This window comes from Canis lupus, chromosome 4 (assembly GCF_011100685.1).
Source record: "Canis lupus familiaris isolate Mischka breed German Shepherd chromosome 4, alternate assembly UU_Cfam_GSD_1.0, whole genome shotgun sequence".
In the NCBI taxonomy this organism is placed as follows: domain Eukaryota; kingdom Metazoa; phylum Chordata; class Mammalia; order Carnivora; family Canidae; genus Canis; species Canis lupus.
In genome coordinates, this window is record NC_049225.1 from 70,904,695 (window position 1) to 70,925,296 (window position 20,602).

Genomic DNA, 20,602 nt, shown 5'->3' on the forward strand with positions numbered 1-20,602 from the left:
AGAATACTTGCCTTAATTAGATTTTTTGCACGGAGATTTTCATATCTCCGTTTGGTAATAATGTAGTGGTAATAGTAGCAGTAGTAATAATTATGGTATAGTATAAATTAAAACCTCATGTTACTATTAGAAAGTAAATATGGAACCTAAAGGAAAAATAGGAAAAGTATGTTTTTAGAGGCTCTAAATAGGGAGTTAAGGTAACCCATCAAATTCAAGTTGTCTAAAATAGTTTTGAATGAAAAATGTCTCCCTGTGCCCTTATTCTGTCTTTTCTGAAGGTAATGCCTGTTAACAGTTTATTTTGTATGCATTCAGAGATGTTCTATCTATAGGTACATACTCTTTATTTAAAAATAAAATGAGTTCTGTTTTCAAATATAGATAAGAATGTTTTTCATTTAGCAGTATATCTGAGGGATCTTTTCAGAGCTACACATTTAAATCTAGCTTGTTCTTTTGAATGGCTGAATAGTACATTATGTGAATGTACCTTAATTTTTATAACCACTCCTGTATTGACATTGTTTCCAACATTTTTTGTTTTGTAAACAGTTTACTGGATATTCATTCATATATCTTTGCATGCTTGTACATATATATCTATAGGATAAATTTATAAAAGTATAGTTGTGAGTCAGAAAGTCAGAAAGTATGTGAAGTAACATTTTTGATACATAGTGCTAAGTTGTTTTCCAAAGAGGTCCTACAAATTCTTTTTAAACAGTTTAAAGTGGAGATCTTTTGTAATAAAGATGGCAGTGTGACTGACTTAAAGAACCTAAACTTTTTCAAGTTTTAGTTGGAAACATTTTTTTACATTTGACTTGATTTAAATCAGTGAAGAAAGACCTATAATGTTTTTACCAAAAAGTGCTAAAATTATACAATTCATTTAATTTTCTTTTAGAAATTTTTAGTGAATATGTTTAGGGTTTAATAGTAAGAAGCTAGTTTTTGTTCGTAATGGGGAAAGGGATTTAAATAAGATGAAGAACAAAACTTTTAACTTATGGACTTTAAAATAGTAATTGAACATGGGGATAAAAATATAAGCAGAAAGCTTTTGGGTATGATAGAACATTTGTATTCATAGCACCTTGCTCTACCCTTTTTAAAAGTATCTTAAATATCCTGTACAGATGTTCATTTTTCTCATTTTTATGCTTGTAAGATTTGCTAGGTACTAACATGTTATGAATTTTGTGACTCATATGATACTGCATACAACTAAAACAATATTGTTCTCTAGGAATACAATTCAAAATATGTTGACTTGATTGAGGAACAACTTAATGAAGCACTTACTACTTACCGAAAGCCAATTGATGGTGATAACTATGTTCGTCGGAGTAACCAAAGGTACAGTCTAGTTAATGAAATAATTTATTACTGGTGTTCAAATATAAAATTCAAAACCAGTTCATAATAATTCTTTATTTTTTGAAGTTTTCTGAGTACTTGGAAATTTTATTTCCTTCACTGACTTAAGAAAAAATTCTTAAAGCATAGCATTGACTGCTCAGGAATTCCAGTGGCACTCATACTGAATACTCTTATTGATACAGTTTATATACATTCCATGCTCTTAAGCCTACTCTTTCTGGTATTAGCTGTCTTAACATTACTCAGTGTTTTGAGGCCAGCTAAATTGTTATTTTCCTAGAGAAATCCTCATGCTTTTCCACTTTTCATATTTTTACATATGCCAAGAAGGTTATATCTTTATCTAGTACTTTATTTTTAGTCCATATTTTAATTAGCATGTTGTAAATGAGGCAATAGGTATATCAATCATCTTTATTATACTAGATTACAGCGTCCTCATGTCTACCTGCCTGTACACCTTTATGGACAACTGGTACATCACAAAACAGGCTGTCATTTGTTGGAAGTACAGGTAAAAAGATAATTTACTTGTTTTGAATAGTTTCAGTGATAGAAAAAAAGCCCTCAACATTGCTAAAGTAGTATATTTTACAAAAAACTTCTCAAAAGCCTTGAAGTTAGCAGCATTAATTGCTTTTAAAGCCATCTATATTATAACTGACTTAGACATTCTGTACTTGTAATCCTTAGCTATATCACTGGCTTGCATGCCGTTCCCAGACTTATATGTCACCTTTTGCATAGCTAATTTGTTAAGCTTTTGAAAGTCTGAGTTCTCTCCTTTATAGTTTGTTGGGGAAGTTCATCTCTTTAGTAGAAACATACTAAAAAACTGAATTTCTTCATTGTTCTTATTGGGAAGTTTAACTGAATCTTTTTCAGATTCAGTTATCTTTGATAAGCAAGAAACAAAGTATTAATTGCTGTTTGTTTGTACCTCATTATTGTTAATATACTTCATGGAATATAACAGGATTAGTGTCATGCAGTGTTGCTTTGATTGTATGCACACCAAATTTATGGCTGTGAATATGTCTTGCTACTAAGTGTTTTCAATAAATGCAGTTTTTTCTTTTAGAAATACATACAGAAGTATTTGGGTGCGTGTCTCTTGAACAATAGTAATCTGGCAGTTTAGTTCATTTTTATATTGGTGTTCATCCCAGGAGCAAAAGTTTTGCATAAATGTACTCTGTAGTGTCCTATTTTTATATTACATCTCTGACAACTTTTGGGGCACATACCTTTCTTTATGTTAGCTTTTTTCATTCATTAGTATTTTGTTTAAAAAACTGATAATTATCACTAACATTTTTATAATACTAGGTACCAAGTATTTTGTTAAGTACTTTATATGTAATAATTAAGTCATTACTCCTTAGGAGACCGCTCTCTGTTTAAGAGATTAGGAAATCAAGGCATGGGGTGATTAAGTGACTTGCTCAAAGCCACATAGCTAATAGGTACTAACTCTAGAATATGAACTCAAAATCTCTGCACTAGTGCTGCTTAAGAAAGCTTACATAGAGTTATTTTAGAATTTTATATATACAAAAGTTATAACATGCCTTAAAAATTAGGTTTTAAGATGCAATAAGAAAATACATTGAAAAGATATTGTTACTCATATTTTTTTTTTTCTCCAGAATATTATTACCGAACTCTGTCATAACGTTCGTACACCAGATTTGGATAAATGGGAAGAAATTAAAAAACTGAAAGCATCTCTTTGGGCCTTGGTTTGTAATAAACACTTCTATAAGATCTTCATCATTTTTAGATTTTTCTAATTTTCCCATTAATAATAAATAAAAACCATTTTTTTTTGGAACTTGTTCTCAGATTAATATTCTAAGACCAAGATTGTTTCTACCCATTTTAAATATTTTTAGGCTGGAAAATACATGATTAAAATATTCGTTTTCTTGTTAAGACAAATGGAGCATTAATTTCTAAAGTTTCTTATTTTTAAGGGTTTTTTTCTCTTTTTTTTTCCTCTCTCTTAGATGGGGTTAAATTTCTTGTTTTTGAAAGCTTTCCAAATTTCTTAAAAGAATTACTCTTATAAAAATATTTGATAAAAGTGATTTCTTTTCTTTCAGGGAAATATTGGCTCATCAAACTGGGGTCTCAATTTGCTACAAGAAGAAAATGTGATTCCAGATATACTAAAACTTGCAAAGCAATGTGAGGTTCTTTCAATCAGAGGGTATGTTACTTCACTCATAAATCTTTCTAATGTATATATTCTTGTTCACAAAGGGCTGTGAGGGAAGAGTATTTTATGATTCAGTGTAGTCCATTAGAGCTATTAGTTCACTGAAAGTCCTAATGATACAGGATTTAAGAAGAAAAGGGTGCACATCAGGCTAACTCAGTCAGTAGACCATGCAACTCTTGATCCTTGGGGTCATGAGTTTGAGCCCCATGTTGGAGATAGAGTTTAGTTAAAAAAATTTTTTTTTAAATGCACAAAGTCAAACATCTTAAGGAGGGGCACCTGGATGGCTCAGTCAGTTAAGCATCTGCCTTCAGCCCAGGTCATGATCCCAGTGTCCTGAGATCAAGCCCTGCATCAGGTTCCCTGCTCAACGGGGAATCTGCTTCTCACTCCTCCTGCTCTTGTACTCTCGATCATCTCTCTCTCTCTCTCTCTCTCTCTCTCTCTCTCTCTCTCTCTCTCATTTTTGTTATCATAATGTTGAAGTTTAGTTACTGGCAAACAGTGAAAGTAGAGTAGTGTATGTGCAGTAGTCCAATAGCCCATATAGTCCAGATTTATTCCAGAAAAGTTAATATATGTCATTTTTTCCTAAGATTGCATAATGTTCTTCTAAATTACTTCTTTGTAATTACTATCTATATTAGGAAGGTTTTCATGTTATTTATAGCCTCCTCTAAGTTACTCCTAACTCCTTTTAATACATGTTTTCATAAGCTAAACAATATTTAATGACCTTTAAAGAAAATTCAGATGTACATATAGCAAACTCATATTTTAGTTGCTGTAAGAAATCACAGTTTGGAATTATAAACTGTCATTACTACATCTTTTACTTATAGGACCTGTGTATATGTGCTTGGACTCATAGCCAAAACCAAACAGGGCTGTGATATTTTGAAATGTCACAACTGGGATTCTGTAAGACATAGTCGTAAACATCTGTGGCCAGTGGTTCCAGATGATGTAGAACAACTCTGTAATGAACTCTCATCTATCCCAAGCACCCTGAGTTTGAACTCAGAGTCAACCAGCTCTAGACATAATAGTGAAAGTGAATCTGCACCATCAAGTGAGTATTGTTGACAATATTATATAAAGTTAGCTGACATTAACAGTTGTATTTATAATAACACAATTTAAATGTATTTGTTAGATTTCCTAATTTACTTTTTTTCTAAGATAATTTGACAGTAATGGGGTCTTGAAGAATGCATTATCTTTTCACAACAGAGTGTTTAGCCACCAGACTACATTGTTCTCTCTCCTTGTTTTCTAAATAGCCTTTAGAAAATCCTAGTTACAGAGTTAAAAAACCAGCCATGTGCCAGAAGAACCATTCCCCTTTTGCTTATAATAAGATCTAAAAAAAGTAAATGTTTATTTGCTTACCTTTTTCATTTACATACCTTTTTCACTCAGTTTTCAAAAGATATAGAGATTTTTGAACCAGAATATGTTTGTTAAGAGAGATTATATTCACATATTCATTTCTGAGAGAAGAGCAAAATTTTAAAGCTAAATATTTAAACTGTTAAAAGAGTATTAAAAATCAATTAAAAAACAGTTTGTGGTTTTAAGCCCTGGGCTAAATGCTGTTAGGCATACAAAATTTAAGATCGGGTTCTTTTTAAGAAGATAGTGCAACATTTATCAAACCATATTTCACCAAGTCTAAGATGCTGTGAATTATAAGATGTACGAGTATTTTATGCACCACTAAAAAAAGAAGAAAAAAATATTACCTATTAAACCAGAACATACCATTGATTACAAGATACGTTCTAGTTTTAGAGATGACTAAGTATGAAAAATATGCATAATAGAATTGACAAAACCTGAAAAAAATACATTATGCAAGTTTATTTAGGATTTTACTTTGCTCTCTTTCAAAATAAATTTGAAATAGTTTATAATTATTCAACAAAAAGTTAAAAATGGGATGAAATCTTATAGATGTTATTAGACATGGAGTCTTTTTTTTTTTTTTAAGGATTAGACCTTGAATCCTTAGTACCTAAAGGAAAATAACAAGCCTAATTGATATAAAATTTTTTTTTAATTTTATTTATTTATTTATGATATTCACACAGAGAGAGAGAGAGAGAGAGGCAGAGACATAGGCAGAGGGAGAAGCAGGCTCCATGCACTGGGAGCCCGACGTGGGATTCGATCCCGGGTCTCCAGGATCGCGCCCTGGGCCAAAGGCAGGCGCTAAACCGCTGCGCCACCCAGGGATCCCGCCTAATTGATATAAACATGAATTTTAAATGCTGTGACTTGATTCTTTATAAGTATATTTTAAGATTGGGAATTCATTTCTTAGAAGATTAATCTCTCCCACTTACTGTGATTTGAAAAATAACAAATCTGTATGAACTGAGTGAATATCCATGATCAAGCCTCCTTTTTCCTTTAATTTTATCCTAAATATTTGGAGGTTTTAGAAACTCACTGGCATTAAAACAAAGTCAGGCAAAAACACAGTTCATATAAACTTTGATGAATCGTATAATTTTTCTTTGGAAATAACAGAAGTTCCTCCTAATGACATAATTTCACATTTTATTTAAGTTTAAACACTTGATCTCAAGTTCTTTTTTTTTTTTTAAACATAGCTCGGAAAATTTTTCCCAGATGACTGTTCAATAAAAAATTCTTGAAATATGTCACTAACAGTTGCCATGATTTTGTTTTGTTATTTTTTATGCACTTTTCTAACAATCTTTTCGTTATAGGTATGTTCATAATGGAGGATGACCGGTTTGGCAGCAGCTCTACCAGTACATTTTTTCTTGACATCAATGAAGATACAGAGCCAGCATTTTATGATCGACCTGGACCTATAAAGGATAAAAATTCATTCCCTTTCTTTGCTTCTAGTAAACTTGTGAAGAATCGTATCTTAAATTCACTTACTTTGCCTAATAAAAAACATCGTAGTAGCAGTGATCCAAAAGGAGGGAAACTGTCATCTGAAAATAAGACAAACAACAGGCGGATCAGAACACTTACGGAGCCCAGTGTTGATTTTAATCATAGTGATGATTTCACGCCCATATCCACAGTACAGAAAACATTACAATTAGAAACTTCATTTGTTGGGAATAAGCACATTGAAGACACTGGTAGTACTCCAAGTATTGGAGAGAATGACTTAAAATTCACCAAGAGTCTTGGTACAGAAAATCACAGAGAAAACACAAGCCGAGAGAGATTAGTTGTAGAAAGTTCAACAAGCTCACATATGAAGATACGTAGCCAAAGTTTTAATACAGACACTACAACAAGTGGCATAAGTTCAATGAGTTCAAGTCCTTCACGAGAGACAGTGGGTGTTGATGCTACAACTGTGGACACAGACTGTGGAAGTATGAGTACTGTGGTAAGTACTAAAACTGTTAAGACAAGCAACTATTTGACACCACAGTCTAACCATCTGTCTCTCTCCAAATCAAACTCAGTGTCCCTGGTGCCTCCAGGTTCTTCTCATACACTTCCTAGAAGAGCACAGTCCCTTAAAGCACCCTCTATTGCTACGATTAAAAGTCTAGCAGATTGTAACTTTAGTTACACGAGTTCTAGAGACGCCTTTGGCTACGCTACACTGAAAAGATTACAGCAACAAAGAATGCATCCATCCTTATCTCATTCTGAAGCTTTGGCATCTCCCGCAAAAGATGTGCTGTTTACTGATACCATCACCATGAAGGCCAACAGCTTTGAGTCCAGGTTAACACCTAGCAGGTGAGCAAATACACATTTAAAAATGAACAATAATGGTTGCATTTTAACAGACTTAAAAGCATTAGACAGGTTTTACATCTACATAAAGCCTCAGCACTGACCTATTATAATTATTTACTGTGGTAGGCTATAAGCTCCTAGTTACCCGATATGATTTGAAATGGATTCTTGCAGCTGCGAGGGGGGAAAACAAATTCTTTTAGGCCCTGAAAATAAACATATATGGTTAACAAGGACACACAAGTCACAAGCTTTTTTTTATTTCTCGCTTCTGCAAGGATCGATTTTAAAAAGAAGCATGTCGGGGGAATCAGGAGCTTAAGACCTACAATAACAAACAACCTTTTCAGGTAGGTCAATTTAAGGCTCCAAAAGTTGACCTTTATTATTAATATTATTATTATTTTAAGTAACTACAAATTTCAGTGAAATTATTTTCAGTTTGTCTTAAGTAGCTGGTTATGTAGTAGAAACCTAATGAACATTAAATGAATCACTTGACTCTCAGGATTCAGCAGTAGCAGTTTGTGCTCAAGAACATTTAGGGGATTACTATGCCTTATCTAAAGATTGTTACCAAGTGAAGAGTTTGATTTTACCTTTAAAATATATGCAATGTTAAATTTGACTGCTGCAAGGATTTCTGTACCCCTTTTTTGGTTGTTGTTGGGCCAAATACTTCTAAAAACCTACTTAGTTTTGGTTATTAGTTCCCATTTATTTAGTATTTATTAGTATACTAATATGGATTAGTATTTGTCAAGTACTGAGAATAGTGCTTGATACACATCATCATCATTATCATTATGGGTAGTTATTTCCTTATGTAACCCATTTGGCTTTTACAGAACCAAGTTCTTAATAGCATTACGAAGTTATTAAGCAGTTCTATGTCAGTAATGCTAATACGTTTAGTAGAGGGGGTTCCTTTGTAGTAGATAATAAATTATATCTCATTTGATAGAATTTAGGAATTATGCAGTAATGTCTCATCTACCAGGAACTCATCCAGCTTTGGCAACCTCATCAATTCAGAACAAAGACAGGCAAATCTCTTAATAGCTCACTAGTCTAAATCTCTGCAGTAAGGTCCATGAATTGTATTCAGAAGAGGTACCTGTGACCCACATTCAAAGTTGATATTTATTCTAATAAGCTTGGATATCAGGTTTTGAGGCCTATGGAAGCAAGTTCCACATTGGAAGCTTCTGATTGGTAGAAACACTGTAACAGGAAAGGATAGCTGATAAAATTGATAGGAAAGGTGGAAATTTTTATTTTACAACAAAGTATTTGAAAACTCAAAGACTACTACAGCAGCCAGGGGCAGTAGGTAACAACTCAGCAACATAAGCAGTTAGTGTAGCACCATCTTACAGCTCAGTACAATAACCAAAGTGCTGTTAACTCTGAACCATTCAGAAAGTTATTTGAAATTTTGCTCCTGGAGTAGCATGCCAAGTTGTTGGCATTGTAAAGGATGAATAGGTATTTTAATTGCTTGGGAGGAGGAAAAAATAAAGTCAAGAGACAGGAACAGCTTGTGCAAAGGCATGACGGCGTAACAGAATTTCATGTTCATCAAATCTCTTCTCTGTTTTTCAAATCTATTTAGTTCTTACTGTGTGTGTGGAGGAAAAAACTGTATCAGCATTAGTCTTTGTATTCCTACTTTTTTCCTTTGGTTAGTTTGGAGAAAAAGTGATAGAAGATAACTACAAATTTACTTTAACAGTTTGGAATCCAGGCTGAGAAGGATTATTATTGTTTGTTTTGTTTTCTTATAAAACAGTAGGCATGCAGATACCTATGGTATAATGAATAGCATGAATCTTGCAGTCTTAAAAATCATATCTTAGGGAGATAATTTCTTTGGTATATGGTAGATCAAACACTGAAGGTAGGAATCCTTAATCCTAAATTCTAATCCTGGTACTGAGTGAATGAACTTGAACAATATTTCATAAATTATACCTTATGTCTCATCTGCCTAGACTTCAACAGCTTTGCAAAACTTTATCAATGCAGAAGAAAAACAGGCAGACCTCAATTGCTCACCATTATGAATTTGGGAAAGTTCATGAATTTTGAAATATTTAGGCCTCAGTTGCCTCATCTAATAGAATTTGTACTAGATCTTTGGTTTTAAGCTTTTCAAATGTAGCTTTTTAAGTAGAGAATCTCTTTCTTCACAAAAATATTTCTATTGAAACCCAATATGCAGAATAAATTAAAATGGAGCTAGTCAGTTGAAATAGGGATTAGGAAGGCAGTAATGCAATAATTCCTTCCTTCGCCTCCAGTACTCCTTTAAGAACTTTATGAAGTAAGTGAGGTTTAATAATACAATTTTAAAACTACTGACCTATTTAATGAAATTTGTCAATTTCAGTTAAGAGGGGTTTTTAAACAAAAACTAGTAGAAATTAGTGGTTTTTACCATGATAATCTTAATAATTTCAGTTTTGAAGGATTTCTTTTGTGTGCATTGTAAAATAATTCCTTTTTTTAATATCAGACTATATTGTTACATTTTAAATGACTTGAGTTTCTAAATGCCAGTGTACATTAACTGTAGAGTTTTGTGTACTGCCTTGTATGTACAAAGCAGGTGCCTGGTAAATATTTTAGTATGTATATTGCATGAATAAGAAATTTGTATGAGAAAGGTGTATCTTACAGAAATATCAGTATACCATATTTATTATGGAGTCAGTAAGGAATGCATTGAGGAAATATCAGTACTTTAAATAAAACTGTCTTACAGTATTTACAGATTATAACATTATTGCTGTTTGGTATCTGTTATCTGTGTTACATAAATCTTGTTGCTATAGCATGAAAGTAATTACCACACAAAGGATAATCAGTATTCTTATTTTTCATAAAAATGTTAAATGGAGTTATAGACTCCATTAGTTGTACGATAGAAACTTTACTAGTTTGAAATGATTGTGAAGATAGTCCTTGGGTCATACCTGTGATTTTTGAGGTCATTTGTTTTGTTTTGTTCTGCTTCTAGATATTGAAAGTTACCTTAATTGCCCACTTTTTCATTTTTACCTGGGAGGCCATAGCAGTTGTTTTCCTAACCGTATCAATACTGATGATCTTTTGTATGTCATTTTATAACAGCTAAACAATTTCAAGTGTTTATATGCTCTTAATAAACAAGATGGCACTGTTTAGTACTTGGCTAGTTACTTATCTTTTATTAAGTTACAGAAATAAATAATTTCTCTATATGATTAATACAAATCAAGAAACTAATGCAAAGGTTTTTTTTTTTTCTTATGGTTTTATAGGTTCATGAAAGCTTTAAGTTATGCTTCATTAGATAAAGAAGACTTACTAAGTCCTATTAATCAAAATACCCTGCAACGATCCTCCTCAGTGAGGTCTATGGTGTCCAGTGCAACGTATGGTAGTTCAGATGACTATATTGGTCTTGCTCTTCCAGTAGACATCAATGATATATTCCAGGTATCATTAATTCTGTTTTCTTATGAGTTAGTTTCCTGTTTTTTCATTATTGTATAACTGCTTACTGGAAATTAGTTTGGAGTAATACTATTTTGGGGGGAAGATAATTTTTTAAGGAAGTTTTGCTTAAAAACACTTTATGATAAAAATTATTTCACCTTTCTCAACTATTCTATACTTTTGTATTTAGTATTTCCAAGTCCCCAGAACATTATACTCCCTTCTGTTCCATACTAAATCAGCATCTTGTTTGATTTCATCAGTATATTTTCTATAGAAGTTTAGAGAATTTTTAACTTTGCTTTTTTAGCCACATTTGACTTATCCTTGTTTTTCATTTTTTACTTTTGTTTTTTTTTTTTTTTTCACATTTAGCATTAAGTTTGAAGTGTACGTATGTTTCTTGTTGATTTTTTTTTTTAAACATCTGGGTGTATGTATGTATGTATTTATTTATTTTAAGATTTTATTTATTTATTCATGAAAGACACACAGAGTCAGAGACACATGCAGGGGGAGAAGCAGGCTCCCTATAGGGAGCCTGATGCGGGACTCGATCTCAGATCCTGGGATCACACCCTGAGCCAAAGGCAGATGCTCAACTGCTGAGCCTCCCAGGCGTGCCTCCTTGATTTTTTAATTTTTTTTATTTTTTTAATTCTTGAACCTGTTTATCCTGTACGGATAGCCACATGTGCCCAGTCATACAAGGTGTCCCTAATCCCATGAGGTACTCATAAATATCTACATGATTGTAGTGCTAAAGGATCTGCATTTGCTCAGGAGTCTAAAGACATTTCAGATAAATTCTAATAATAATTACTTTAGTATTTATTTAAATTACTAAGAGTAGATAAGAACTTTAAGGGTTATTTGTTATTTTATCAAGTTTTGGTAATTTAACCTTCTTAAGTGATTTTTCATTTTAGGTTCATGTGCTATAGTGATTCTATTTAAATTGTATTTCATTTAATTTTGCTAATATTCATGAAGTGAACTTTATAATTTATCTATTTTAGGTAAAGGATATTCCCTATTTTCAGACAAAAAACATACCTCCACATGACGATCGAGGTGCCAGAGTGTTTGCCCATGAGGCAGGAGGTAATGCATGATTTCTGTTCTCATGAGATTTCTTTTTCTTTATATTAAAAAGAAAATTCTTTTAAAACAAGGTTGATTAAAAAAATATTTTTCAGTAGAATGACGTTAAAAATTCAGGTACACTTACTTTTAGGTCGTCTTAAAAATTATGCCAAAATAATTGTTTGAGTCAACTTAAACTAAATCACAATGTATTTTTGTGAGAAGCTTAAAGAAATGTTTTACCCAACTTCTCAGGAAGACACAAACTTGATCATTTGATTCTGTTTTTAAAAACTAATGCATGAAAAAATTGTAATGCTAATTCTCAAAGGTCTAATAAACAGGTGTTTGGGGAAAGGAGAGAGATAAAAACATACATATATTATGTGACCTCTCCTTGTTATGAATACTAAGATTTTAATGAATATATTCATATTAGCCACAGGTTTAAAGCTTCATAATCTTGACTTCTTTTTTTTTTTTTTTTTTTTTTTTAACCAAGTACCTCTTCAGACTCAGAATTATTATATTTCTTTCTGGAAATACTGAGAATAATTGGAATGATGCCTTACTTGTATAATTTTAATTTTTCATTTTGTTTTTAAAATTTTATGTAATAAAACCTTATCTACTAACTTTGTTTTCCTAATTTTAAGCAAATTATTCTTTGTTTTCCTCAATTAAGGTTAAGATTTTGAGTCATAAAAAGAGTTCTGATTTTCTTCCCTAGTTTTCCTTCCTTAAAAATTCATATAGTTTGAGATATCTTGAAAAAGGTGTCATTGATACTATCTTTATTAGATTTTGTTTCATATTTACTTATGCACAGGTCTTCCTTCTGGAACTGGAGGTCTTGTAAAAAACTCTTTTCACTTGCTACGACAGCAGATGAGTCTTACGGAAATAATGAATTCAATCCATTCAGATGCTTCTCTGTTTTTAGAAAGTACAGAAGACACTGGATTACAGGAGCATACAGATGATAACTGCCTTTATTGTGTCTGTATCGAAATTCTGGGTTTCCAGCCCAGTAATCAACTAAGTGCAATATGTAGTCATTCGGGTGAGTGATTATATATCCTTCTCCACCTAATTTGAATCTGCCTCAGTCACAAGTCATGTCGCAGCTCTGTTGACCATCCCTCTTACTCCTTAGCCTTAGTTCAATCACTCAGCATTTTCCTGTTGGAGGATTAGAGGTTAATGTTTCATCTCCAATTTTGGCCCCTTCCAATTCATTTTTCATGCTATTCTCTGTTCTTTACTGGCTATTCATGCCCAGCACACAAGATTCTTTGTGTAATCTAGTCTTTTTTTTTTTAATTGGACTGTTATTAACATAAAATGTTACATTAGTTTCAGGTGTATAATATTATGATTCAACAATTCTGTTTTTCTTATGTTTAATTCCAGCATAATTAACATACAGTGTTATATTAGTTTCAGGTATACATATAGTGATTCAACAATTCTGTATGTTAGTTACTCAGTGTTCATCAAGATGAGTGTGCTCTTGATCCTCTATCTCTTTCCCCCAAGGCCCACCCACCTCTCTTCTGGCAATCACCATTTTGTTTGCTGTATTTAAGAGTCTGTTTTGTTTGTGTTTTTTTCCTTTGTTTTGTTAAATTCCACATATGAGTGAAATCCTACGGTATTTGTCTTTCTCTGATGACTTTTAGTTAGCATTATTCTCTCTGGTTCCATCCATCTGTGTTGTTGCGAAGGGCAAGATCTCATTCTTTTTTATGGCCAAGTAACACTCCATTGCACAAAAATACCACATCTTTAGCCAATCATTATGATTACACACTTGGCTTCCTTCCATATCTTGATTATTGTAAATAATGCTGCAATAAACATTGGAGTGTATATATCTTTTTAAATTAGTGTTTTCATTTTCTTTGGGTAAATATTCAGTAGTGGAATTACTGGATTATATATTTCTACTTTTAGTTTTTTTGTTTTTTTTTTCAGGAACCTCCGTACTGTTTTCTACAGTGGCTGTACCAAAGTCCACTCCCATCAACAGCACTTGAGGGTTCCATTTTCTCTACATCCTCCACACTTGTTATTCCTTGTGTTTTGATTTTAACCATTCTGACACATGTGAGATGATAACTTATTGTGGTTTTGATTTGCATTTCCCTGATGATGAATGATGTTGAGCATCTTTTCATTTGTCTGTTGGCCGGCCATCTCTATGCCTTCTTTGGAAAAATGTTCAAGTCCTCTGCTCATTTTTAATTGGATTATTTGATTTCTTGGTGTTGAGTTTTATAAGTTCTTTATATATTTTGGATATTAACCCATTATTGCATGTCATTTGCAAATATCTTCTCCCATTCAGTAGATATCTTTGTTTTGTTGATAGTGTCCTTTGCTGTACAAAAAAATATTTTTAGTGTAGTCTCAATAATTTTTTAATTTTGATTTTGTTTCCCTTGCCTTAGAAGACATATCTATAGATATGTTCCCGTAGCTAACGTCAAAGAAATTAGTACCTGTTTTTTCCTCTAAGAGTTTTGTGGTTTCAGGTCTTACCTTTAGGTCTTTGATCCATTTTGAATTTCTTTTTGTGTGTAGTGTAAGAAAGTGGTCCGGTTTCATTCTTTTGCATGTAGCTGTCCAATATTTATAGCCCATTTGTTAAAGAAACTGCCTTTCCGTCCCTGTATAATCTTGCAGCCCCTTTGTCATAGATTAATTGACCATATAAGTGTGGGTTTATTCCTGGCTTCTCTGTTCTGTTCCAGTGATCTGTGAGTCTGTTTTTGTGCCATTACCAAATTGTTTTGATTATTACAGCTTTCTACTGTATCTTTAGATTTTCAAGATTGCATGGCTCTTTGAGGTCTTTCATTATTCCATACGAATTTTAGTATTATTTTTTCTAGTTCTGTGAAAAATATTGTTGGTATTTTGATGGGGACCGCATTAAATCTGTAGATCATTTTGGGTAGTACAGATATCAATAGTGGTTCTTCTAATCCATGAGCATGGAATAGCTTTGCATTTGTTTGTGTCATCTTCAGTTTCTTTCATCAGTGTTTTATAGTTTTCAGAATGTAGGTCTTTTGCCTGCTTGGTTAAGTTTTTCCCTAGGTGTTTTCTTATTTTTGGTACAATTGTAAATGGGATTGTTTTCTTAATTTCTCTTTCTGCTATGTCATATTGGTGTATAAGAATGCAACAGATTTCTATATATAAATTTCATAATTCTAGGCATGAAAAATGATTTCCCTGCTCGCCTTTCTTTTCCCTCCCCGCTCCTCACACACAAGCTTTACACATAGACAGTCTCTTTTGCAGTTCCACCTCATCCTGTCAGTATTTTACCTGTGAAGCTGTCCCTCACTCTTAAGTCAGATGTTGACATTTTTTTCCTCTCTGTCTCACCCTTTGTACATAGGTCTCTTATAATCATTATTTTTTTTATAATCATTATTGATTGGCTATTTTTTTTTCCTTCCACTCATTAAGTTCCTTCAGTGTATGGGCTGTCATGTCTTAGTTTTTGCAAATTCTTCATTTATATACTTATTCATCAAATACTTGTGAAACACTGTACATTTTACTTTACTGTTTTCTACTTATTTTATCAAACAAAAAATAGGGAAACCAGCCCCTTCATTACCTAGTCATAAGACAGTCACAGCTAATTCTAATTCATTTGTGACCTGTACTGGGAGAGTGATTGGTAGAGTATTGTGAGGTTTGGGACTTGTGAAAGACTGAAAGCAGGCAGAAAGTCAGAGCCTCTCAGTTGGTTCACCAGTGATGTGAAAAGTTAGAGAAAGAAGCAGCAGGGGAAGAATAATTCTGAATTGGGAAATGATTACAGTTTACTACTGATACTCATCTTAGAAGTATGAAGGGAGAAAGGCCAAATGGTTAAAAAGTCTCCAAACCTTTATTCATTTCATGCCCTCAGTATTTATTATGCCACTGCCATGTGTCAGACATAAAACTAGATGCCAGGAAAACATTTGTGAGAGAGAAAACAAAACAAAACACTGTTCTTGTACTCTTTAAGCTTCAAGTGGAGAAAGAAATGGATGAATGGGTTGATTGATCACTTGATCAATCGATTGTATGAATGTAATACTGCATTTGTAACAAGTGCTGTTAAGAATAGTTACAAGCAAAGGAATATAACCAAGGAGGCAAGTCAAAGAAGAGCCTTCTGAAGAGTTTACTATTGAGCTGAGATCTAAAGAATCAATAGAAGCTAAAAAAGATCAAAACAGAGAATTTGAAGACAAAGTGAATAGCCTAATAAGCAAAAGCCTTCTCTCATGGGAGCATGCATGGGAAGTAGAAGGGACTAAAAAGACACCTGTGTTAATAGAGCTTAGACAGTAAGAGGGAAGGAGCTATATGATCAGTCTAAAGGAATAGGCAGAGATCAGGTCCTGCGGAGCTCTTACTACCCAGAATATGGTTAGTGGACCAGCAGCATCAGTATCATCTGAGAATTTGTCAGAAATACAGAATTTCAGACTTCATCCTACACACAGAATCAGAATCTGCACTTCCATGAGACTCCTAGGTTGTTCATGTGCACAATAAAGTTTGAGAAGCATTCCTGTAAGCCATATGAGGATTTTATGTATCAGAAAGAAGACTTCATGTTGTTCATGGCAGATAACTGAAAGATAATCCCTATACTATTTAATGATCATTTTTTAAAGGAACATCAAAACCTGAACACAAGACATTTTGTTCTTTAAAACTTGTGGTCTGGTGGTAATGGTTCAAAAATGTAAAGCTCAGGGTCACCTGGGTGTTTCAGCAGTTGAGCACCTGCCTTCAGACCAGGGTGTGATCCTGGAGTCCCAGGATCTAGTCCCACATCGGACTCCCTACATGGGGTCTGCTGCTCTCTCTACCTGTGTCTCTGCCTCTCTCTCTCTCTCTCTGTCTTTCATGAATAAATAATATCTTTTTTAAAAAAATGTAAAGCTCAGAGGAAGCGCTATTGGAATAGGATTATCTGATAACATTTTATTCTGCATCTGCTACCACAGATTTTTATGTACTTTATGGTTTTGTTGTGCTTAAAAGAATGATTTTATTTTTTTAACAAGAATGCTTGAAATGTTCAAAGATAGGACATGATCCTAACAGGTTAGAAATATTAGGAGTCATCACAGGTTAAAGGTGAGGCTGAAATAGTTTATGACTTTTCAGAAACATGTTGACTGAATAAAGTATAAGTGTCTTACTGTTCCTTGTGCTGAAATATTTTGTCATCGTAGTCCCCGAGTAGCTTATCAGCTGATTATAAAATAATCTTACTGTTTTTAAGTACATCTTCAGTTCTCAAATTTTTGGCAGTAGTTTTATTTTTTTAAATCAAAGAATGATTAAGTAGCATGTTTACTTTTAAGTGTGTGAAAGACATATGATTTACTTAACCAAAATTTCAAAACTATGGCAAATTTATAGATCTTCTTTTCCAAGGCATCAAAACATTTTCTACTTGTATTATGTAACTAGTACTCTTAGGATGTAGTTAGAGGTGAGATGAAAGGATCATATCTATTCTATAGAAAACAACATAGGGAGAGATTGACATTGGTTTCGTTTCCTAAGTTTTAAATATAGAGCTTTTTTTCCCCCTCTACCATGACAACATGCTATAGCAAAAAGTTAGTACTAGACCATCTGTCAAGAGCTCTAACTTTCTGCCTGAGTTGTGTCTCCTCTCTCTGAATCTCTTCTCTTTCATAAGATGAAAACTTTAATTTCCAATATTTCTTACAGTACTAAGGTGGTATGATTTAATATGTTGTCCAGTGTTGTTCCCTAAAAGGATAGCCAAAGACTTCCTGATGGCGTTCTAATCACTAAGTGCTCAGGAAAATTTAAATAAAGTTAATGTCACTTTAGCAACACAGAGATGTTTGATTGACTTCAAAATCCTGTCTAGGAGTACCTTAGCAACACATGGGTAGTGTGGTAAATTTAATTCTAAGGAATGAACTATAACCCAGGGAAGTATGATTCTTAAATTGGTAATTATTAAATGGGGGGAAAGCAAGTCATAGAACAATAATATAGCATAATTCCACTTATACACCCACAGAACTTTAAAGTAACAAAAGATCTTAAAAATATATATGTCAAACTTTTAACCATTTCCCTTTGGAGAGGTATTTAGTGTGAGGGTGAGAGTGATGGGACAGGGGGTAGATATAATGTCTGCATATCTTCATGTTTTATTCTATATCATCTTTATTTGAATTCTTTAATCATATATTCATGTATTATTTTTGTAATTTAGGAAAATAAAATTTATAAATGTCTTTAGGATTTAACAAACCTCACTATCTGAACAGTCTGGATTTACTTTGAAGATCATCATGGAAAATAATTGTTGAAAACTGGAAAGAAATGATAAATCATCTCTGTGGTATATAATAAAGCATAGGAATTAAGCCATTATGTTACTTTAATAGAAATAACTGATTTTCTCTTCAGACCTTCAAGACATTCCGTATTCTGACTGGTGTGAGCAGAGTATCCATAATCCTTTAGAAGTGGTTCCTTCTAAGTTTTCAGGGATTTCTGGATGCAGTGATGGAGTATCTCAAGAAGGCTCAGCAAGCAGCACCAAAAGCACAGAATTGCTACTAGGTAAGTTTTCAGATTCATATACAAGCATTGTTATTAAAACTGTACTTAGTTTTGTTGATAAATAAATAATGTTAAATGAAATTGTCTCAAAACTGTGACAAGTCCTTTTTTCTTAGGTATACTTGTACCTGTATCAGCTGCTGATATATATCCTCTTAATTGTTCTCTTCCATTTAATTTTGTTCCCAAATGATTGCCAAATTATGTGCAATTTTTCTCAGTTTTAGATCTTTAAGTGAAGTCTAAAAACAAATCTTATGGATTGTAATCATTTCTCTTGTGGTAAAGATATTTTCATCTTCTTTTCAGGTGTTAAAACAATTCCAGATGATACACCGATGTGCCGTATACTCCTTCGCAAAGAAGTTTTAAGATTAGTCATTAATTTGAGTAGTTCAGTTTCAACTAAATGTCATGAAACTGGGCTTTTAACGTAAGTAAACTATAAGCATAAGTATTCTTTGTTCCACTTTTTAGGATGAAAAAAATCCTTGAAAAACTTCAAAAGTTAGACTAATTAGCTTATATCAGTATTTCTCCATGGTGTACCTGTGTGAGGCTAGATTTTCTTCACGTACTTCAACCAAAATAACATTTGGTATAAGACTGAATGCAGAAGTAGGTATGTGAATCCAGCTATCTTCTGTTAAGCCAGACTTTAAAGAGATCTATAAAAATGTAAAACAATACCACTCTTCTCGCTTTTTTAGTTTTAGAAAATATTTTTCATTAAAATGTCATTTCTGGGGTACCTGTGTGGCTCAGTTAGGCATCTGAGTCTTCATTTAAGGTCATGAACTCAAGGTCATAAGATGGAGCCCCTTGTTGGGTTCTACACTCAGGGTAGGAGTTTGCTTGGGATCCACCTCCCCTCAACACCCCTGACCCTTGTGCTCGTATGCGTACGCTCTTTGTGTCTCTCAAACAAAAACTATATGTTTATGTCAGCAGGCAATGGGTTTGGTTTTTAAATGAATTCATATATATATTTTGAAGTTTTCTCAACCTTAATTTCTAATATGGTAATTATCAGTGGCTATAACCCACAAAAAATAAGCTTTCGGGGGTTCTCTAATTTTTAAGGAAGTATGGGAATCTTGAAACAACAGTTTGAGAAAAGCAAGTCTACACAAAAACAAGTGATTTTATTTGGTTTATTTTTTTCCCTATTTTTCTTCTTTCTTGTAATAAAAGTTACAAAATTTTTAATTTTTTTCTCTAAATCACAGCAACACAATAAAGGAAAATTCAAGTTGAACTATTATTATCATTGATCTACACTATTAAAAGTGTGGTCCTCAAAAGAAATGCAGCACTGAGTCTCCTGTGGACCTTTAAAAAAAAACAGTACCACGATGCCAGGGTCCCCCTGCAGACCGCCTGGCCAGATGCTCCAGCAGTAGTAGGTCTTTAGCTTGTGTACTACCTCACCGCACCCCACCCCTGATTGTGACATACTGTCTCAGCTAAAAGCCACTTCAAAGGTTGAAAGATACAAAGAGAAAGCCCAGTCAAGATATTTCAAACTTAATTTTGAAAAGTTAAGTCATCCTAGGCTAATAAATTTTGCAATTTCTCATGCTAGTAAAAAAAAAAAAAAAAAAAAAATTCTGACTTTCCAAGAAGTATTTAATCATTTTAAGAGACAATCCCAAACTTAAAATATCTAGTTTAAGTGTGAGGTAAGAATATTTAATATTTTATATTTTTAAGCCATCATTCCAAATATGCCATCGATCAATGTCTGGTAAAAAGAATATTTAAAAAGTGATAGTTTGGAGGGAAAAATAGGTAAGTCGTTATTAATTGTTTTTATCACAGCATTGCTTTTTCTTTGGTTTTAGAATTAAGGAGAAATACCCTCAGACATTTGATGACATCTGCCTTTACTCTGAGGTTTCCCATTTGCTCTCACACTGCACATTTAGACTTCCGTGTCGGAGGTTCATACAAGAATTATTTCAAGATGTACAGTTTTTACAAGTGAGTAGAATTTGTATTTCTGAAATTCACTGTTTCAAGAATAGTTTTATG

General features: G+C 33.0%; 1 protein-coding gene across 4 annotated transcripts in view; it reads left to right on the forward strand.

Annotated features, from left to right (window-relative positions):
- RICTOR (RPTOR independent companion of MTOR complex 2) overlaps positions 1-20,602 on the forward strand; it is a 117,375-nt gene that overhangs the window by 92,258 nt on the left and 4,515 nt on the right. For 3 of the 4 annotated variants that reach the window (XM_038535257.1, XM_038535259.1, XM_038535260.1), the window contains 13 exons: positions 1,253-1,362; positions 1,813-1,900; positions 3,036-3,128; positions 3,492-3,598; positions 4,453-4,682; positions 6,349-7,357; positions 7,636-7,707; positions 10,663-10,840; positions 11,860-11,944; positions 12,756-12,989; positions 18,413-18,568; positions 18,878-19,001; positions 20,413-20,551. In XM_038535257.1, the coding sequence (XP_038391185.1) occupies positions 1,253-1,362; positions 1,813-1,900; positions 3,036-3,128; positions 3,492-3,598; positions 4,453-4,682; positions 6,349-7,357; positions 7,636-7,707; positions 10,663-10,840; positions 11,860-11,944; positions 12,756-12,989; positions 18,413-18,568; positions 18,878-19,001; positions 20,413-20,551 (2,625 nt within the window). The remainder of the gene's footprint in view (positions 1-1,252; positions 1,363-1,812; positions 1,901-3,035; positions 3,129-3,491; positions 3,599-4,452; positions 4,683-6,348; positions 7,358-7,635; positions 7,708-10,662; positions 10,841-11,859; positions 11,945-12,755; positions 12,990-18,412; positions 18,569-18,877; positions 19,002-20,412; positions 20,552-20,602) is intronic. The other variant, XM_038535258.1, reaches the window with a different exon arrangement.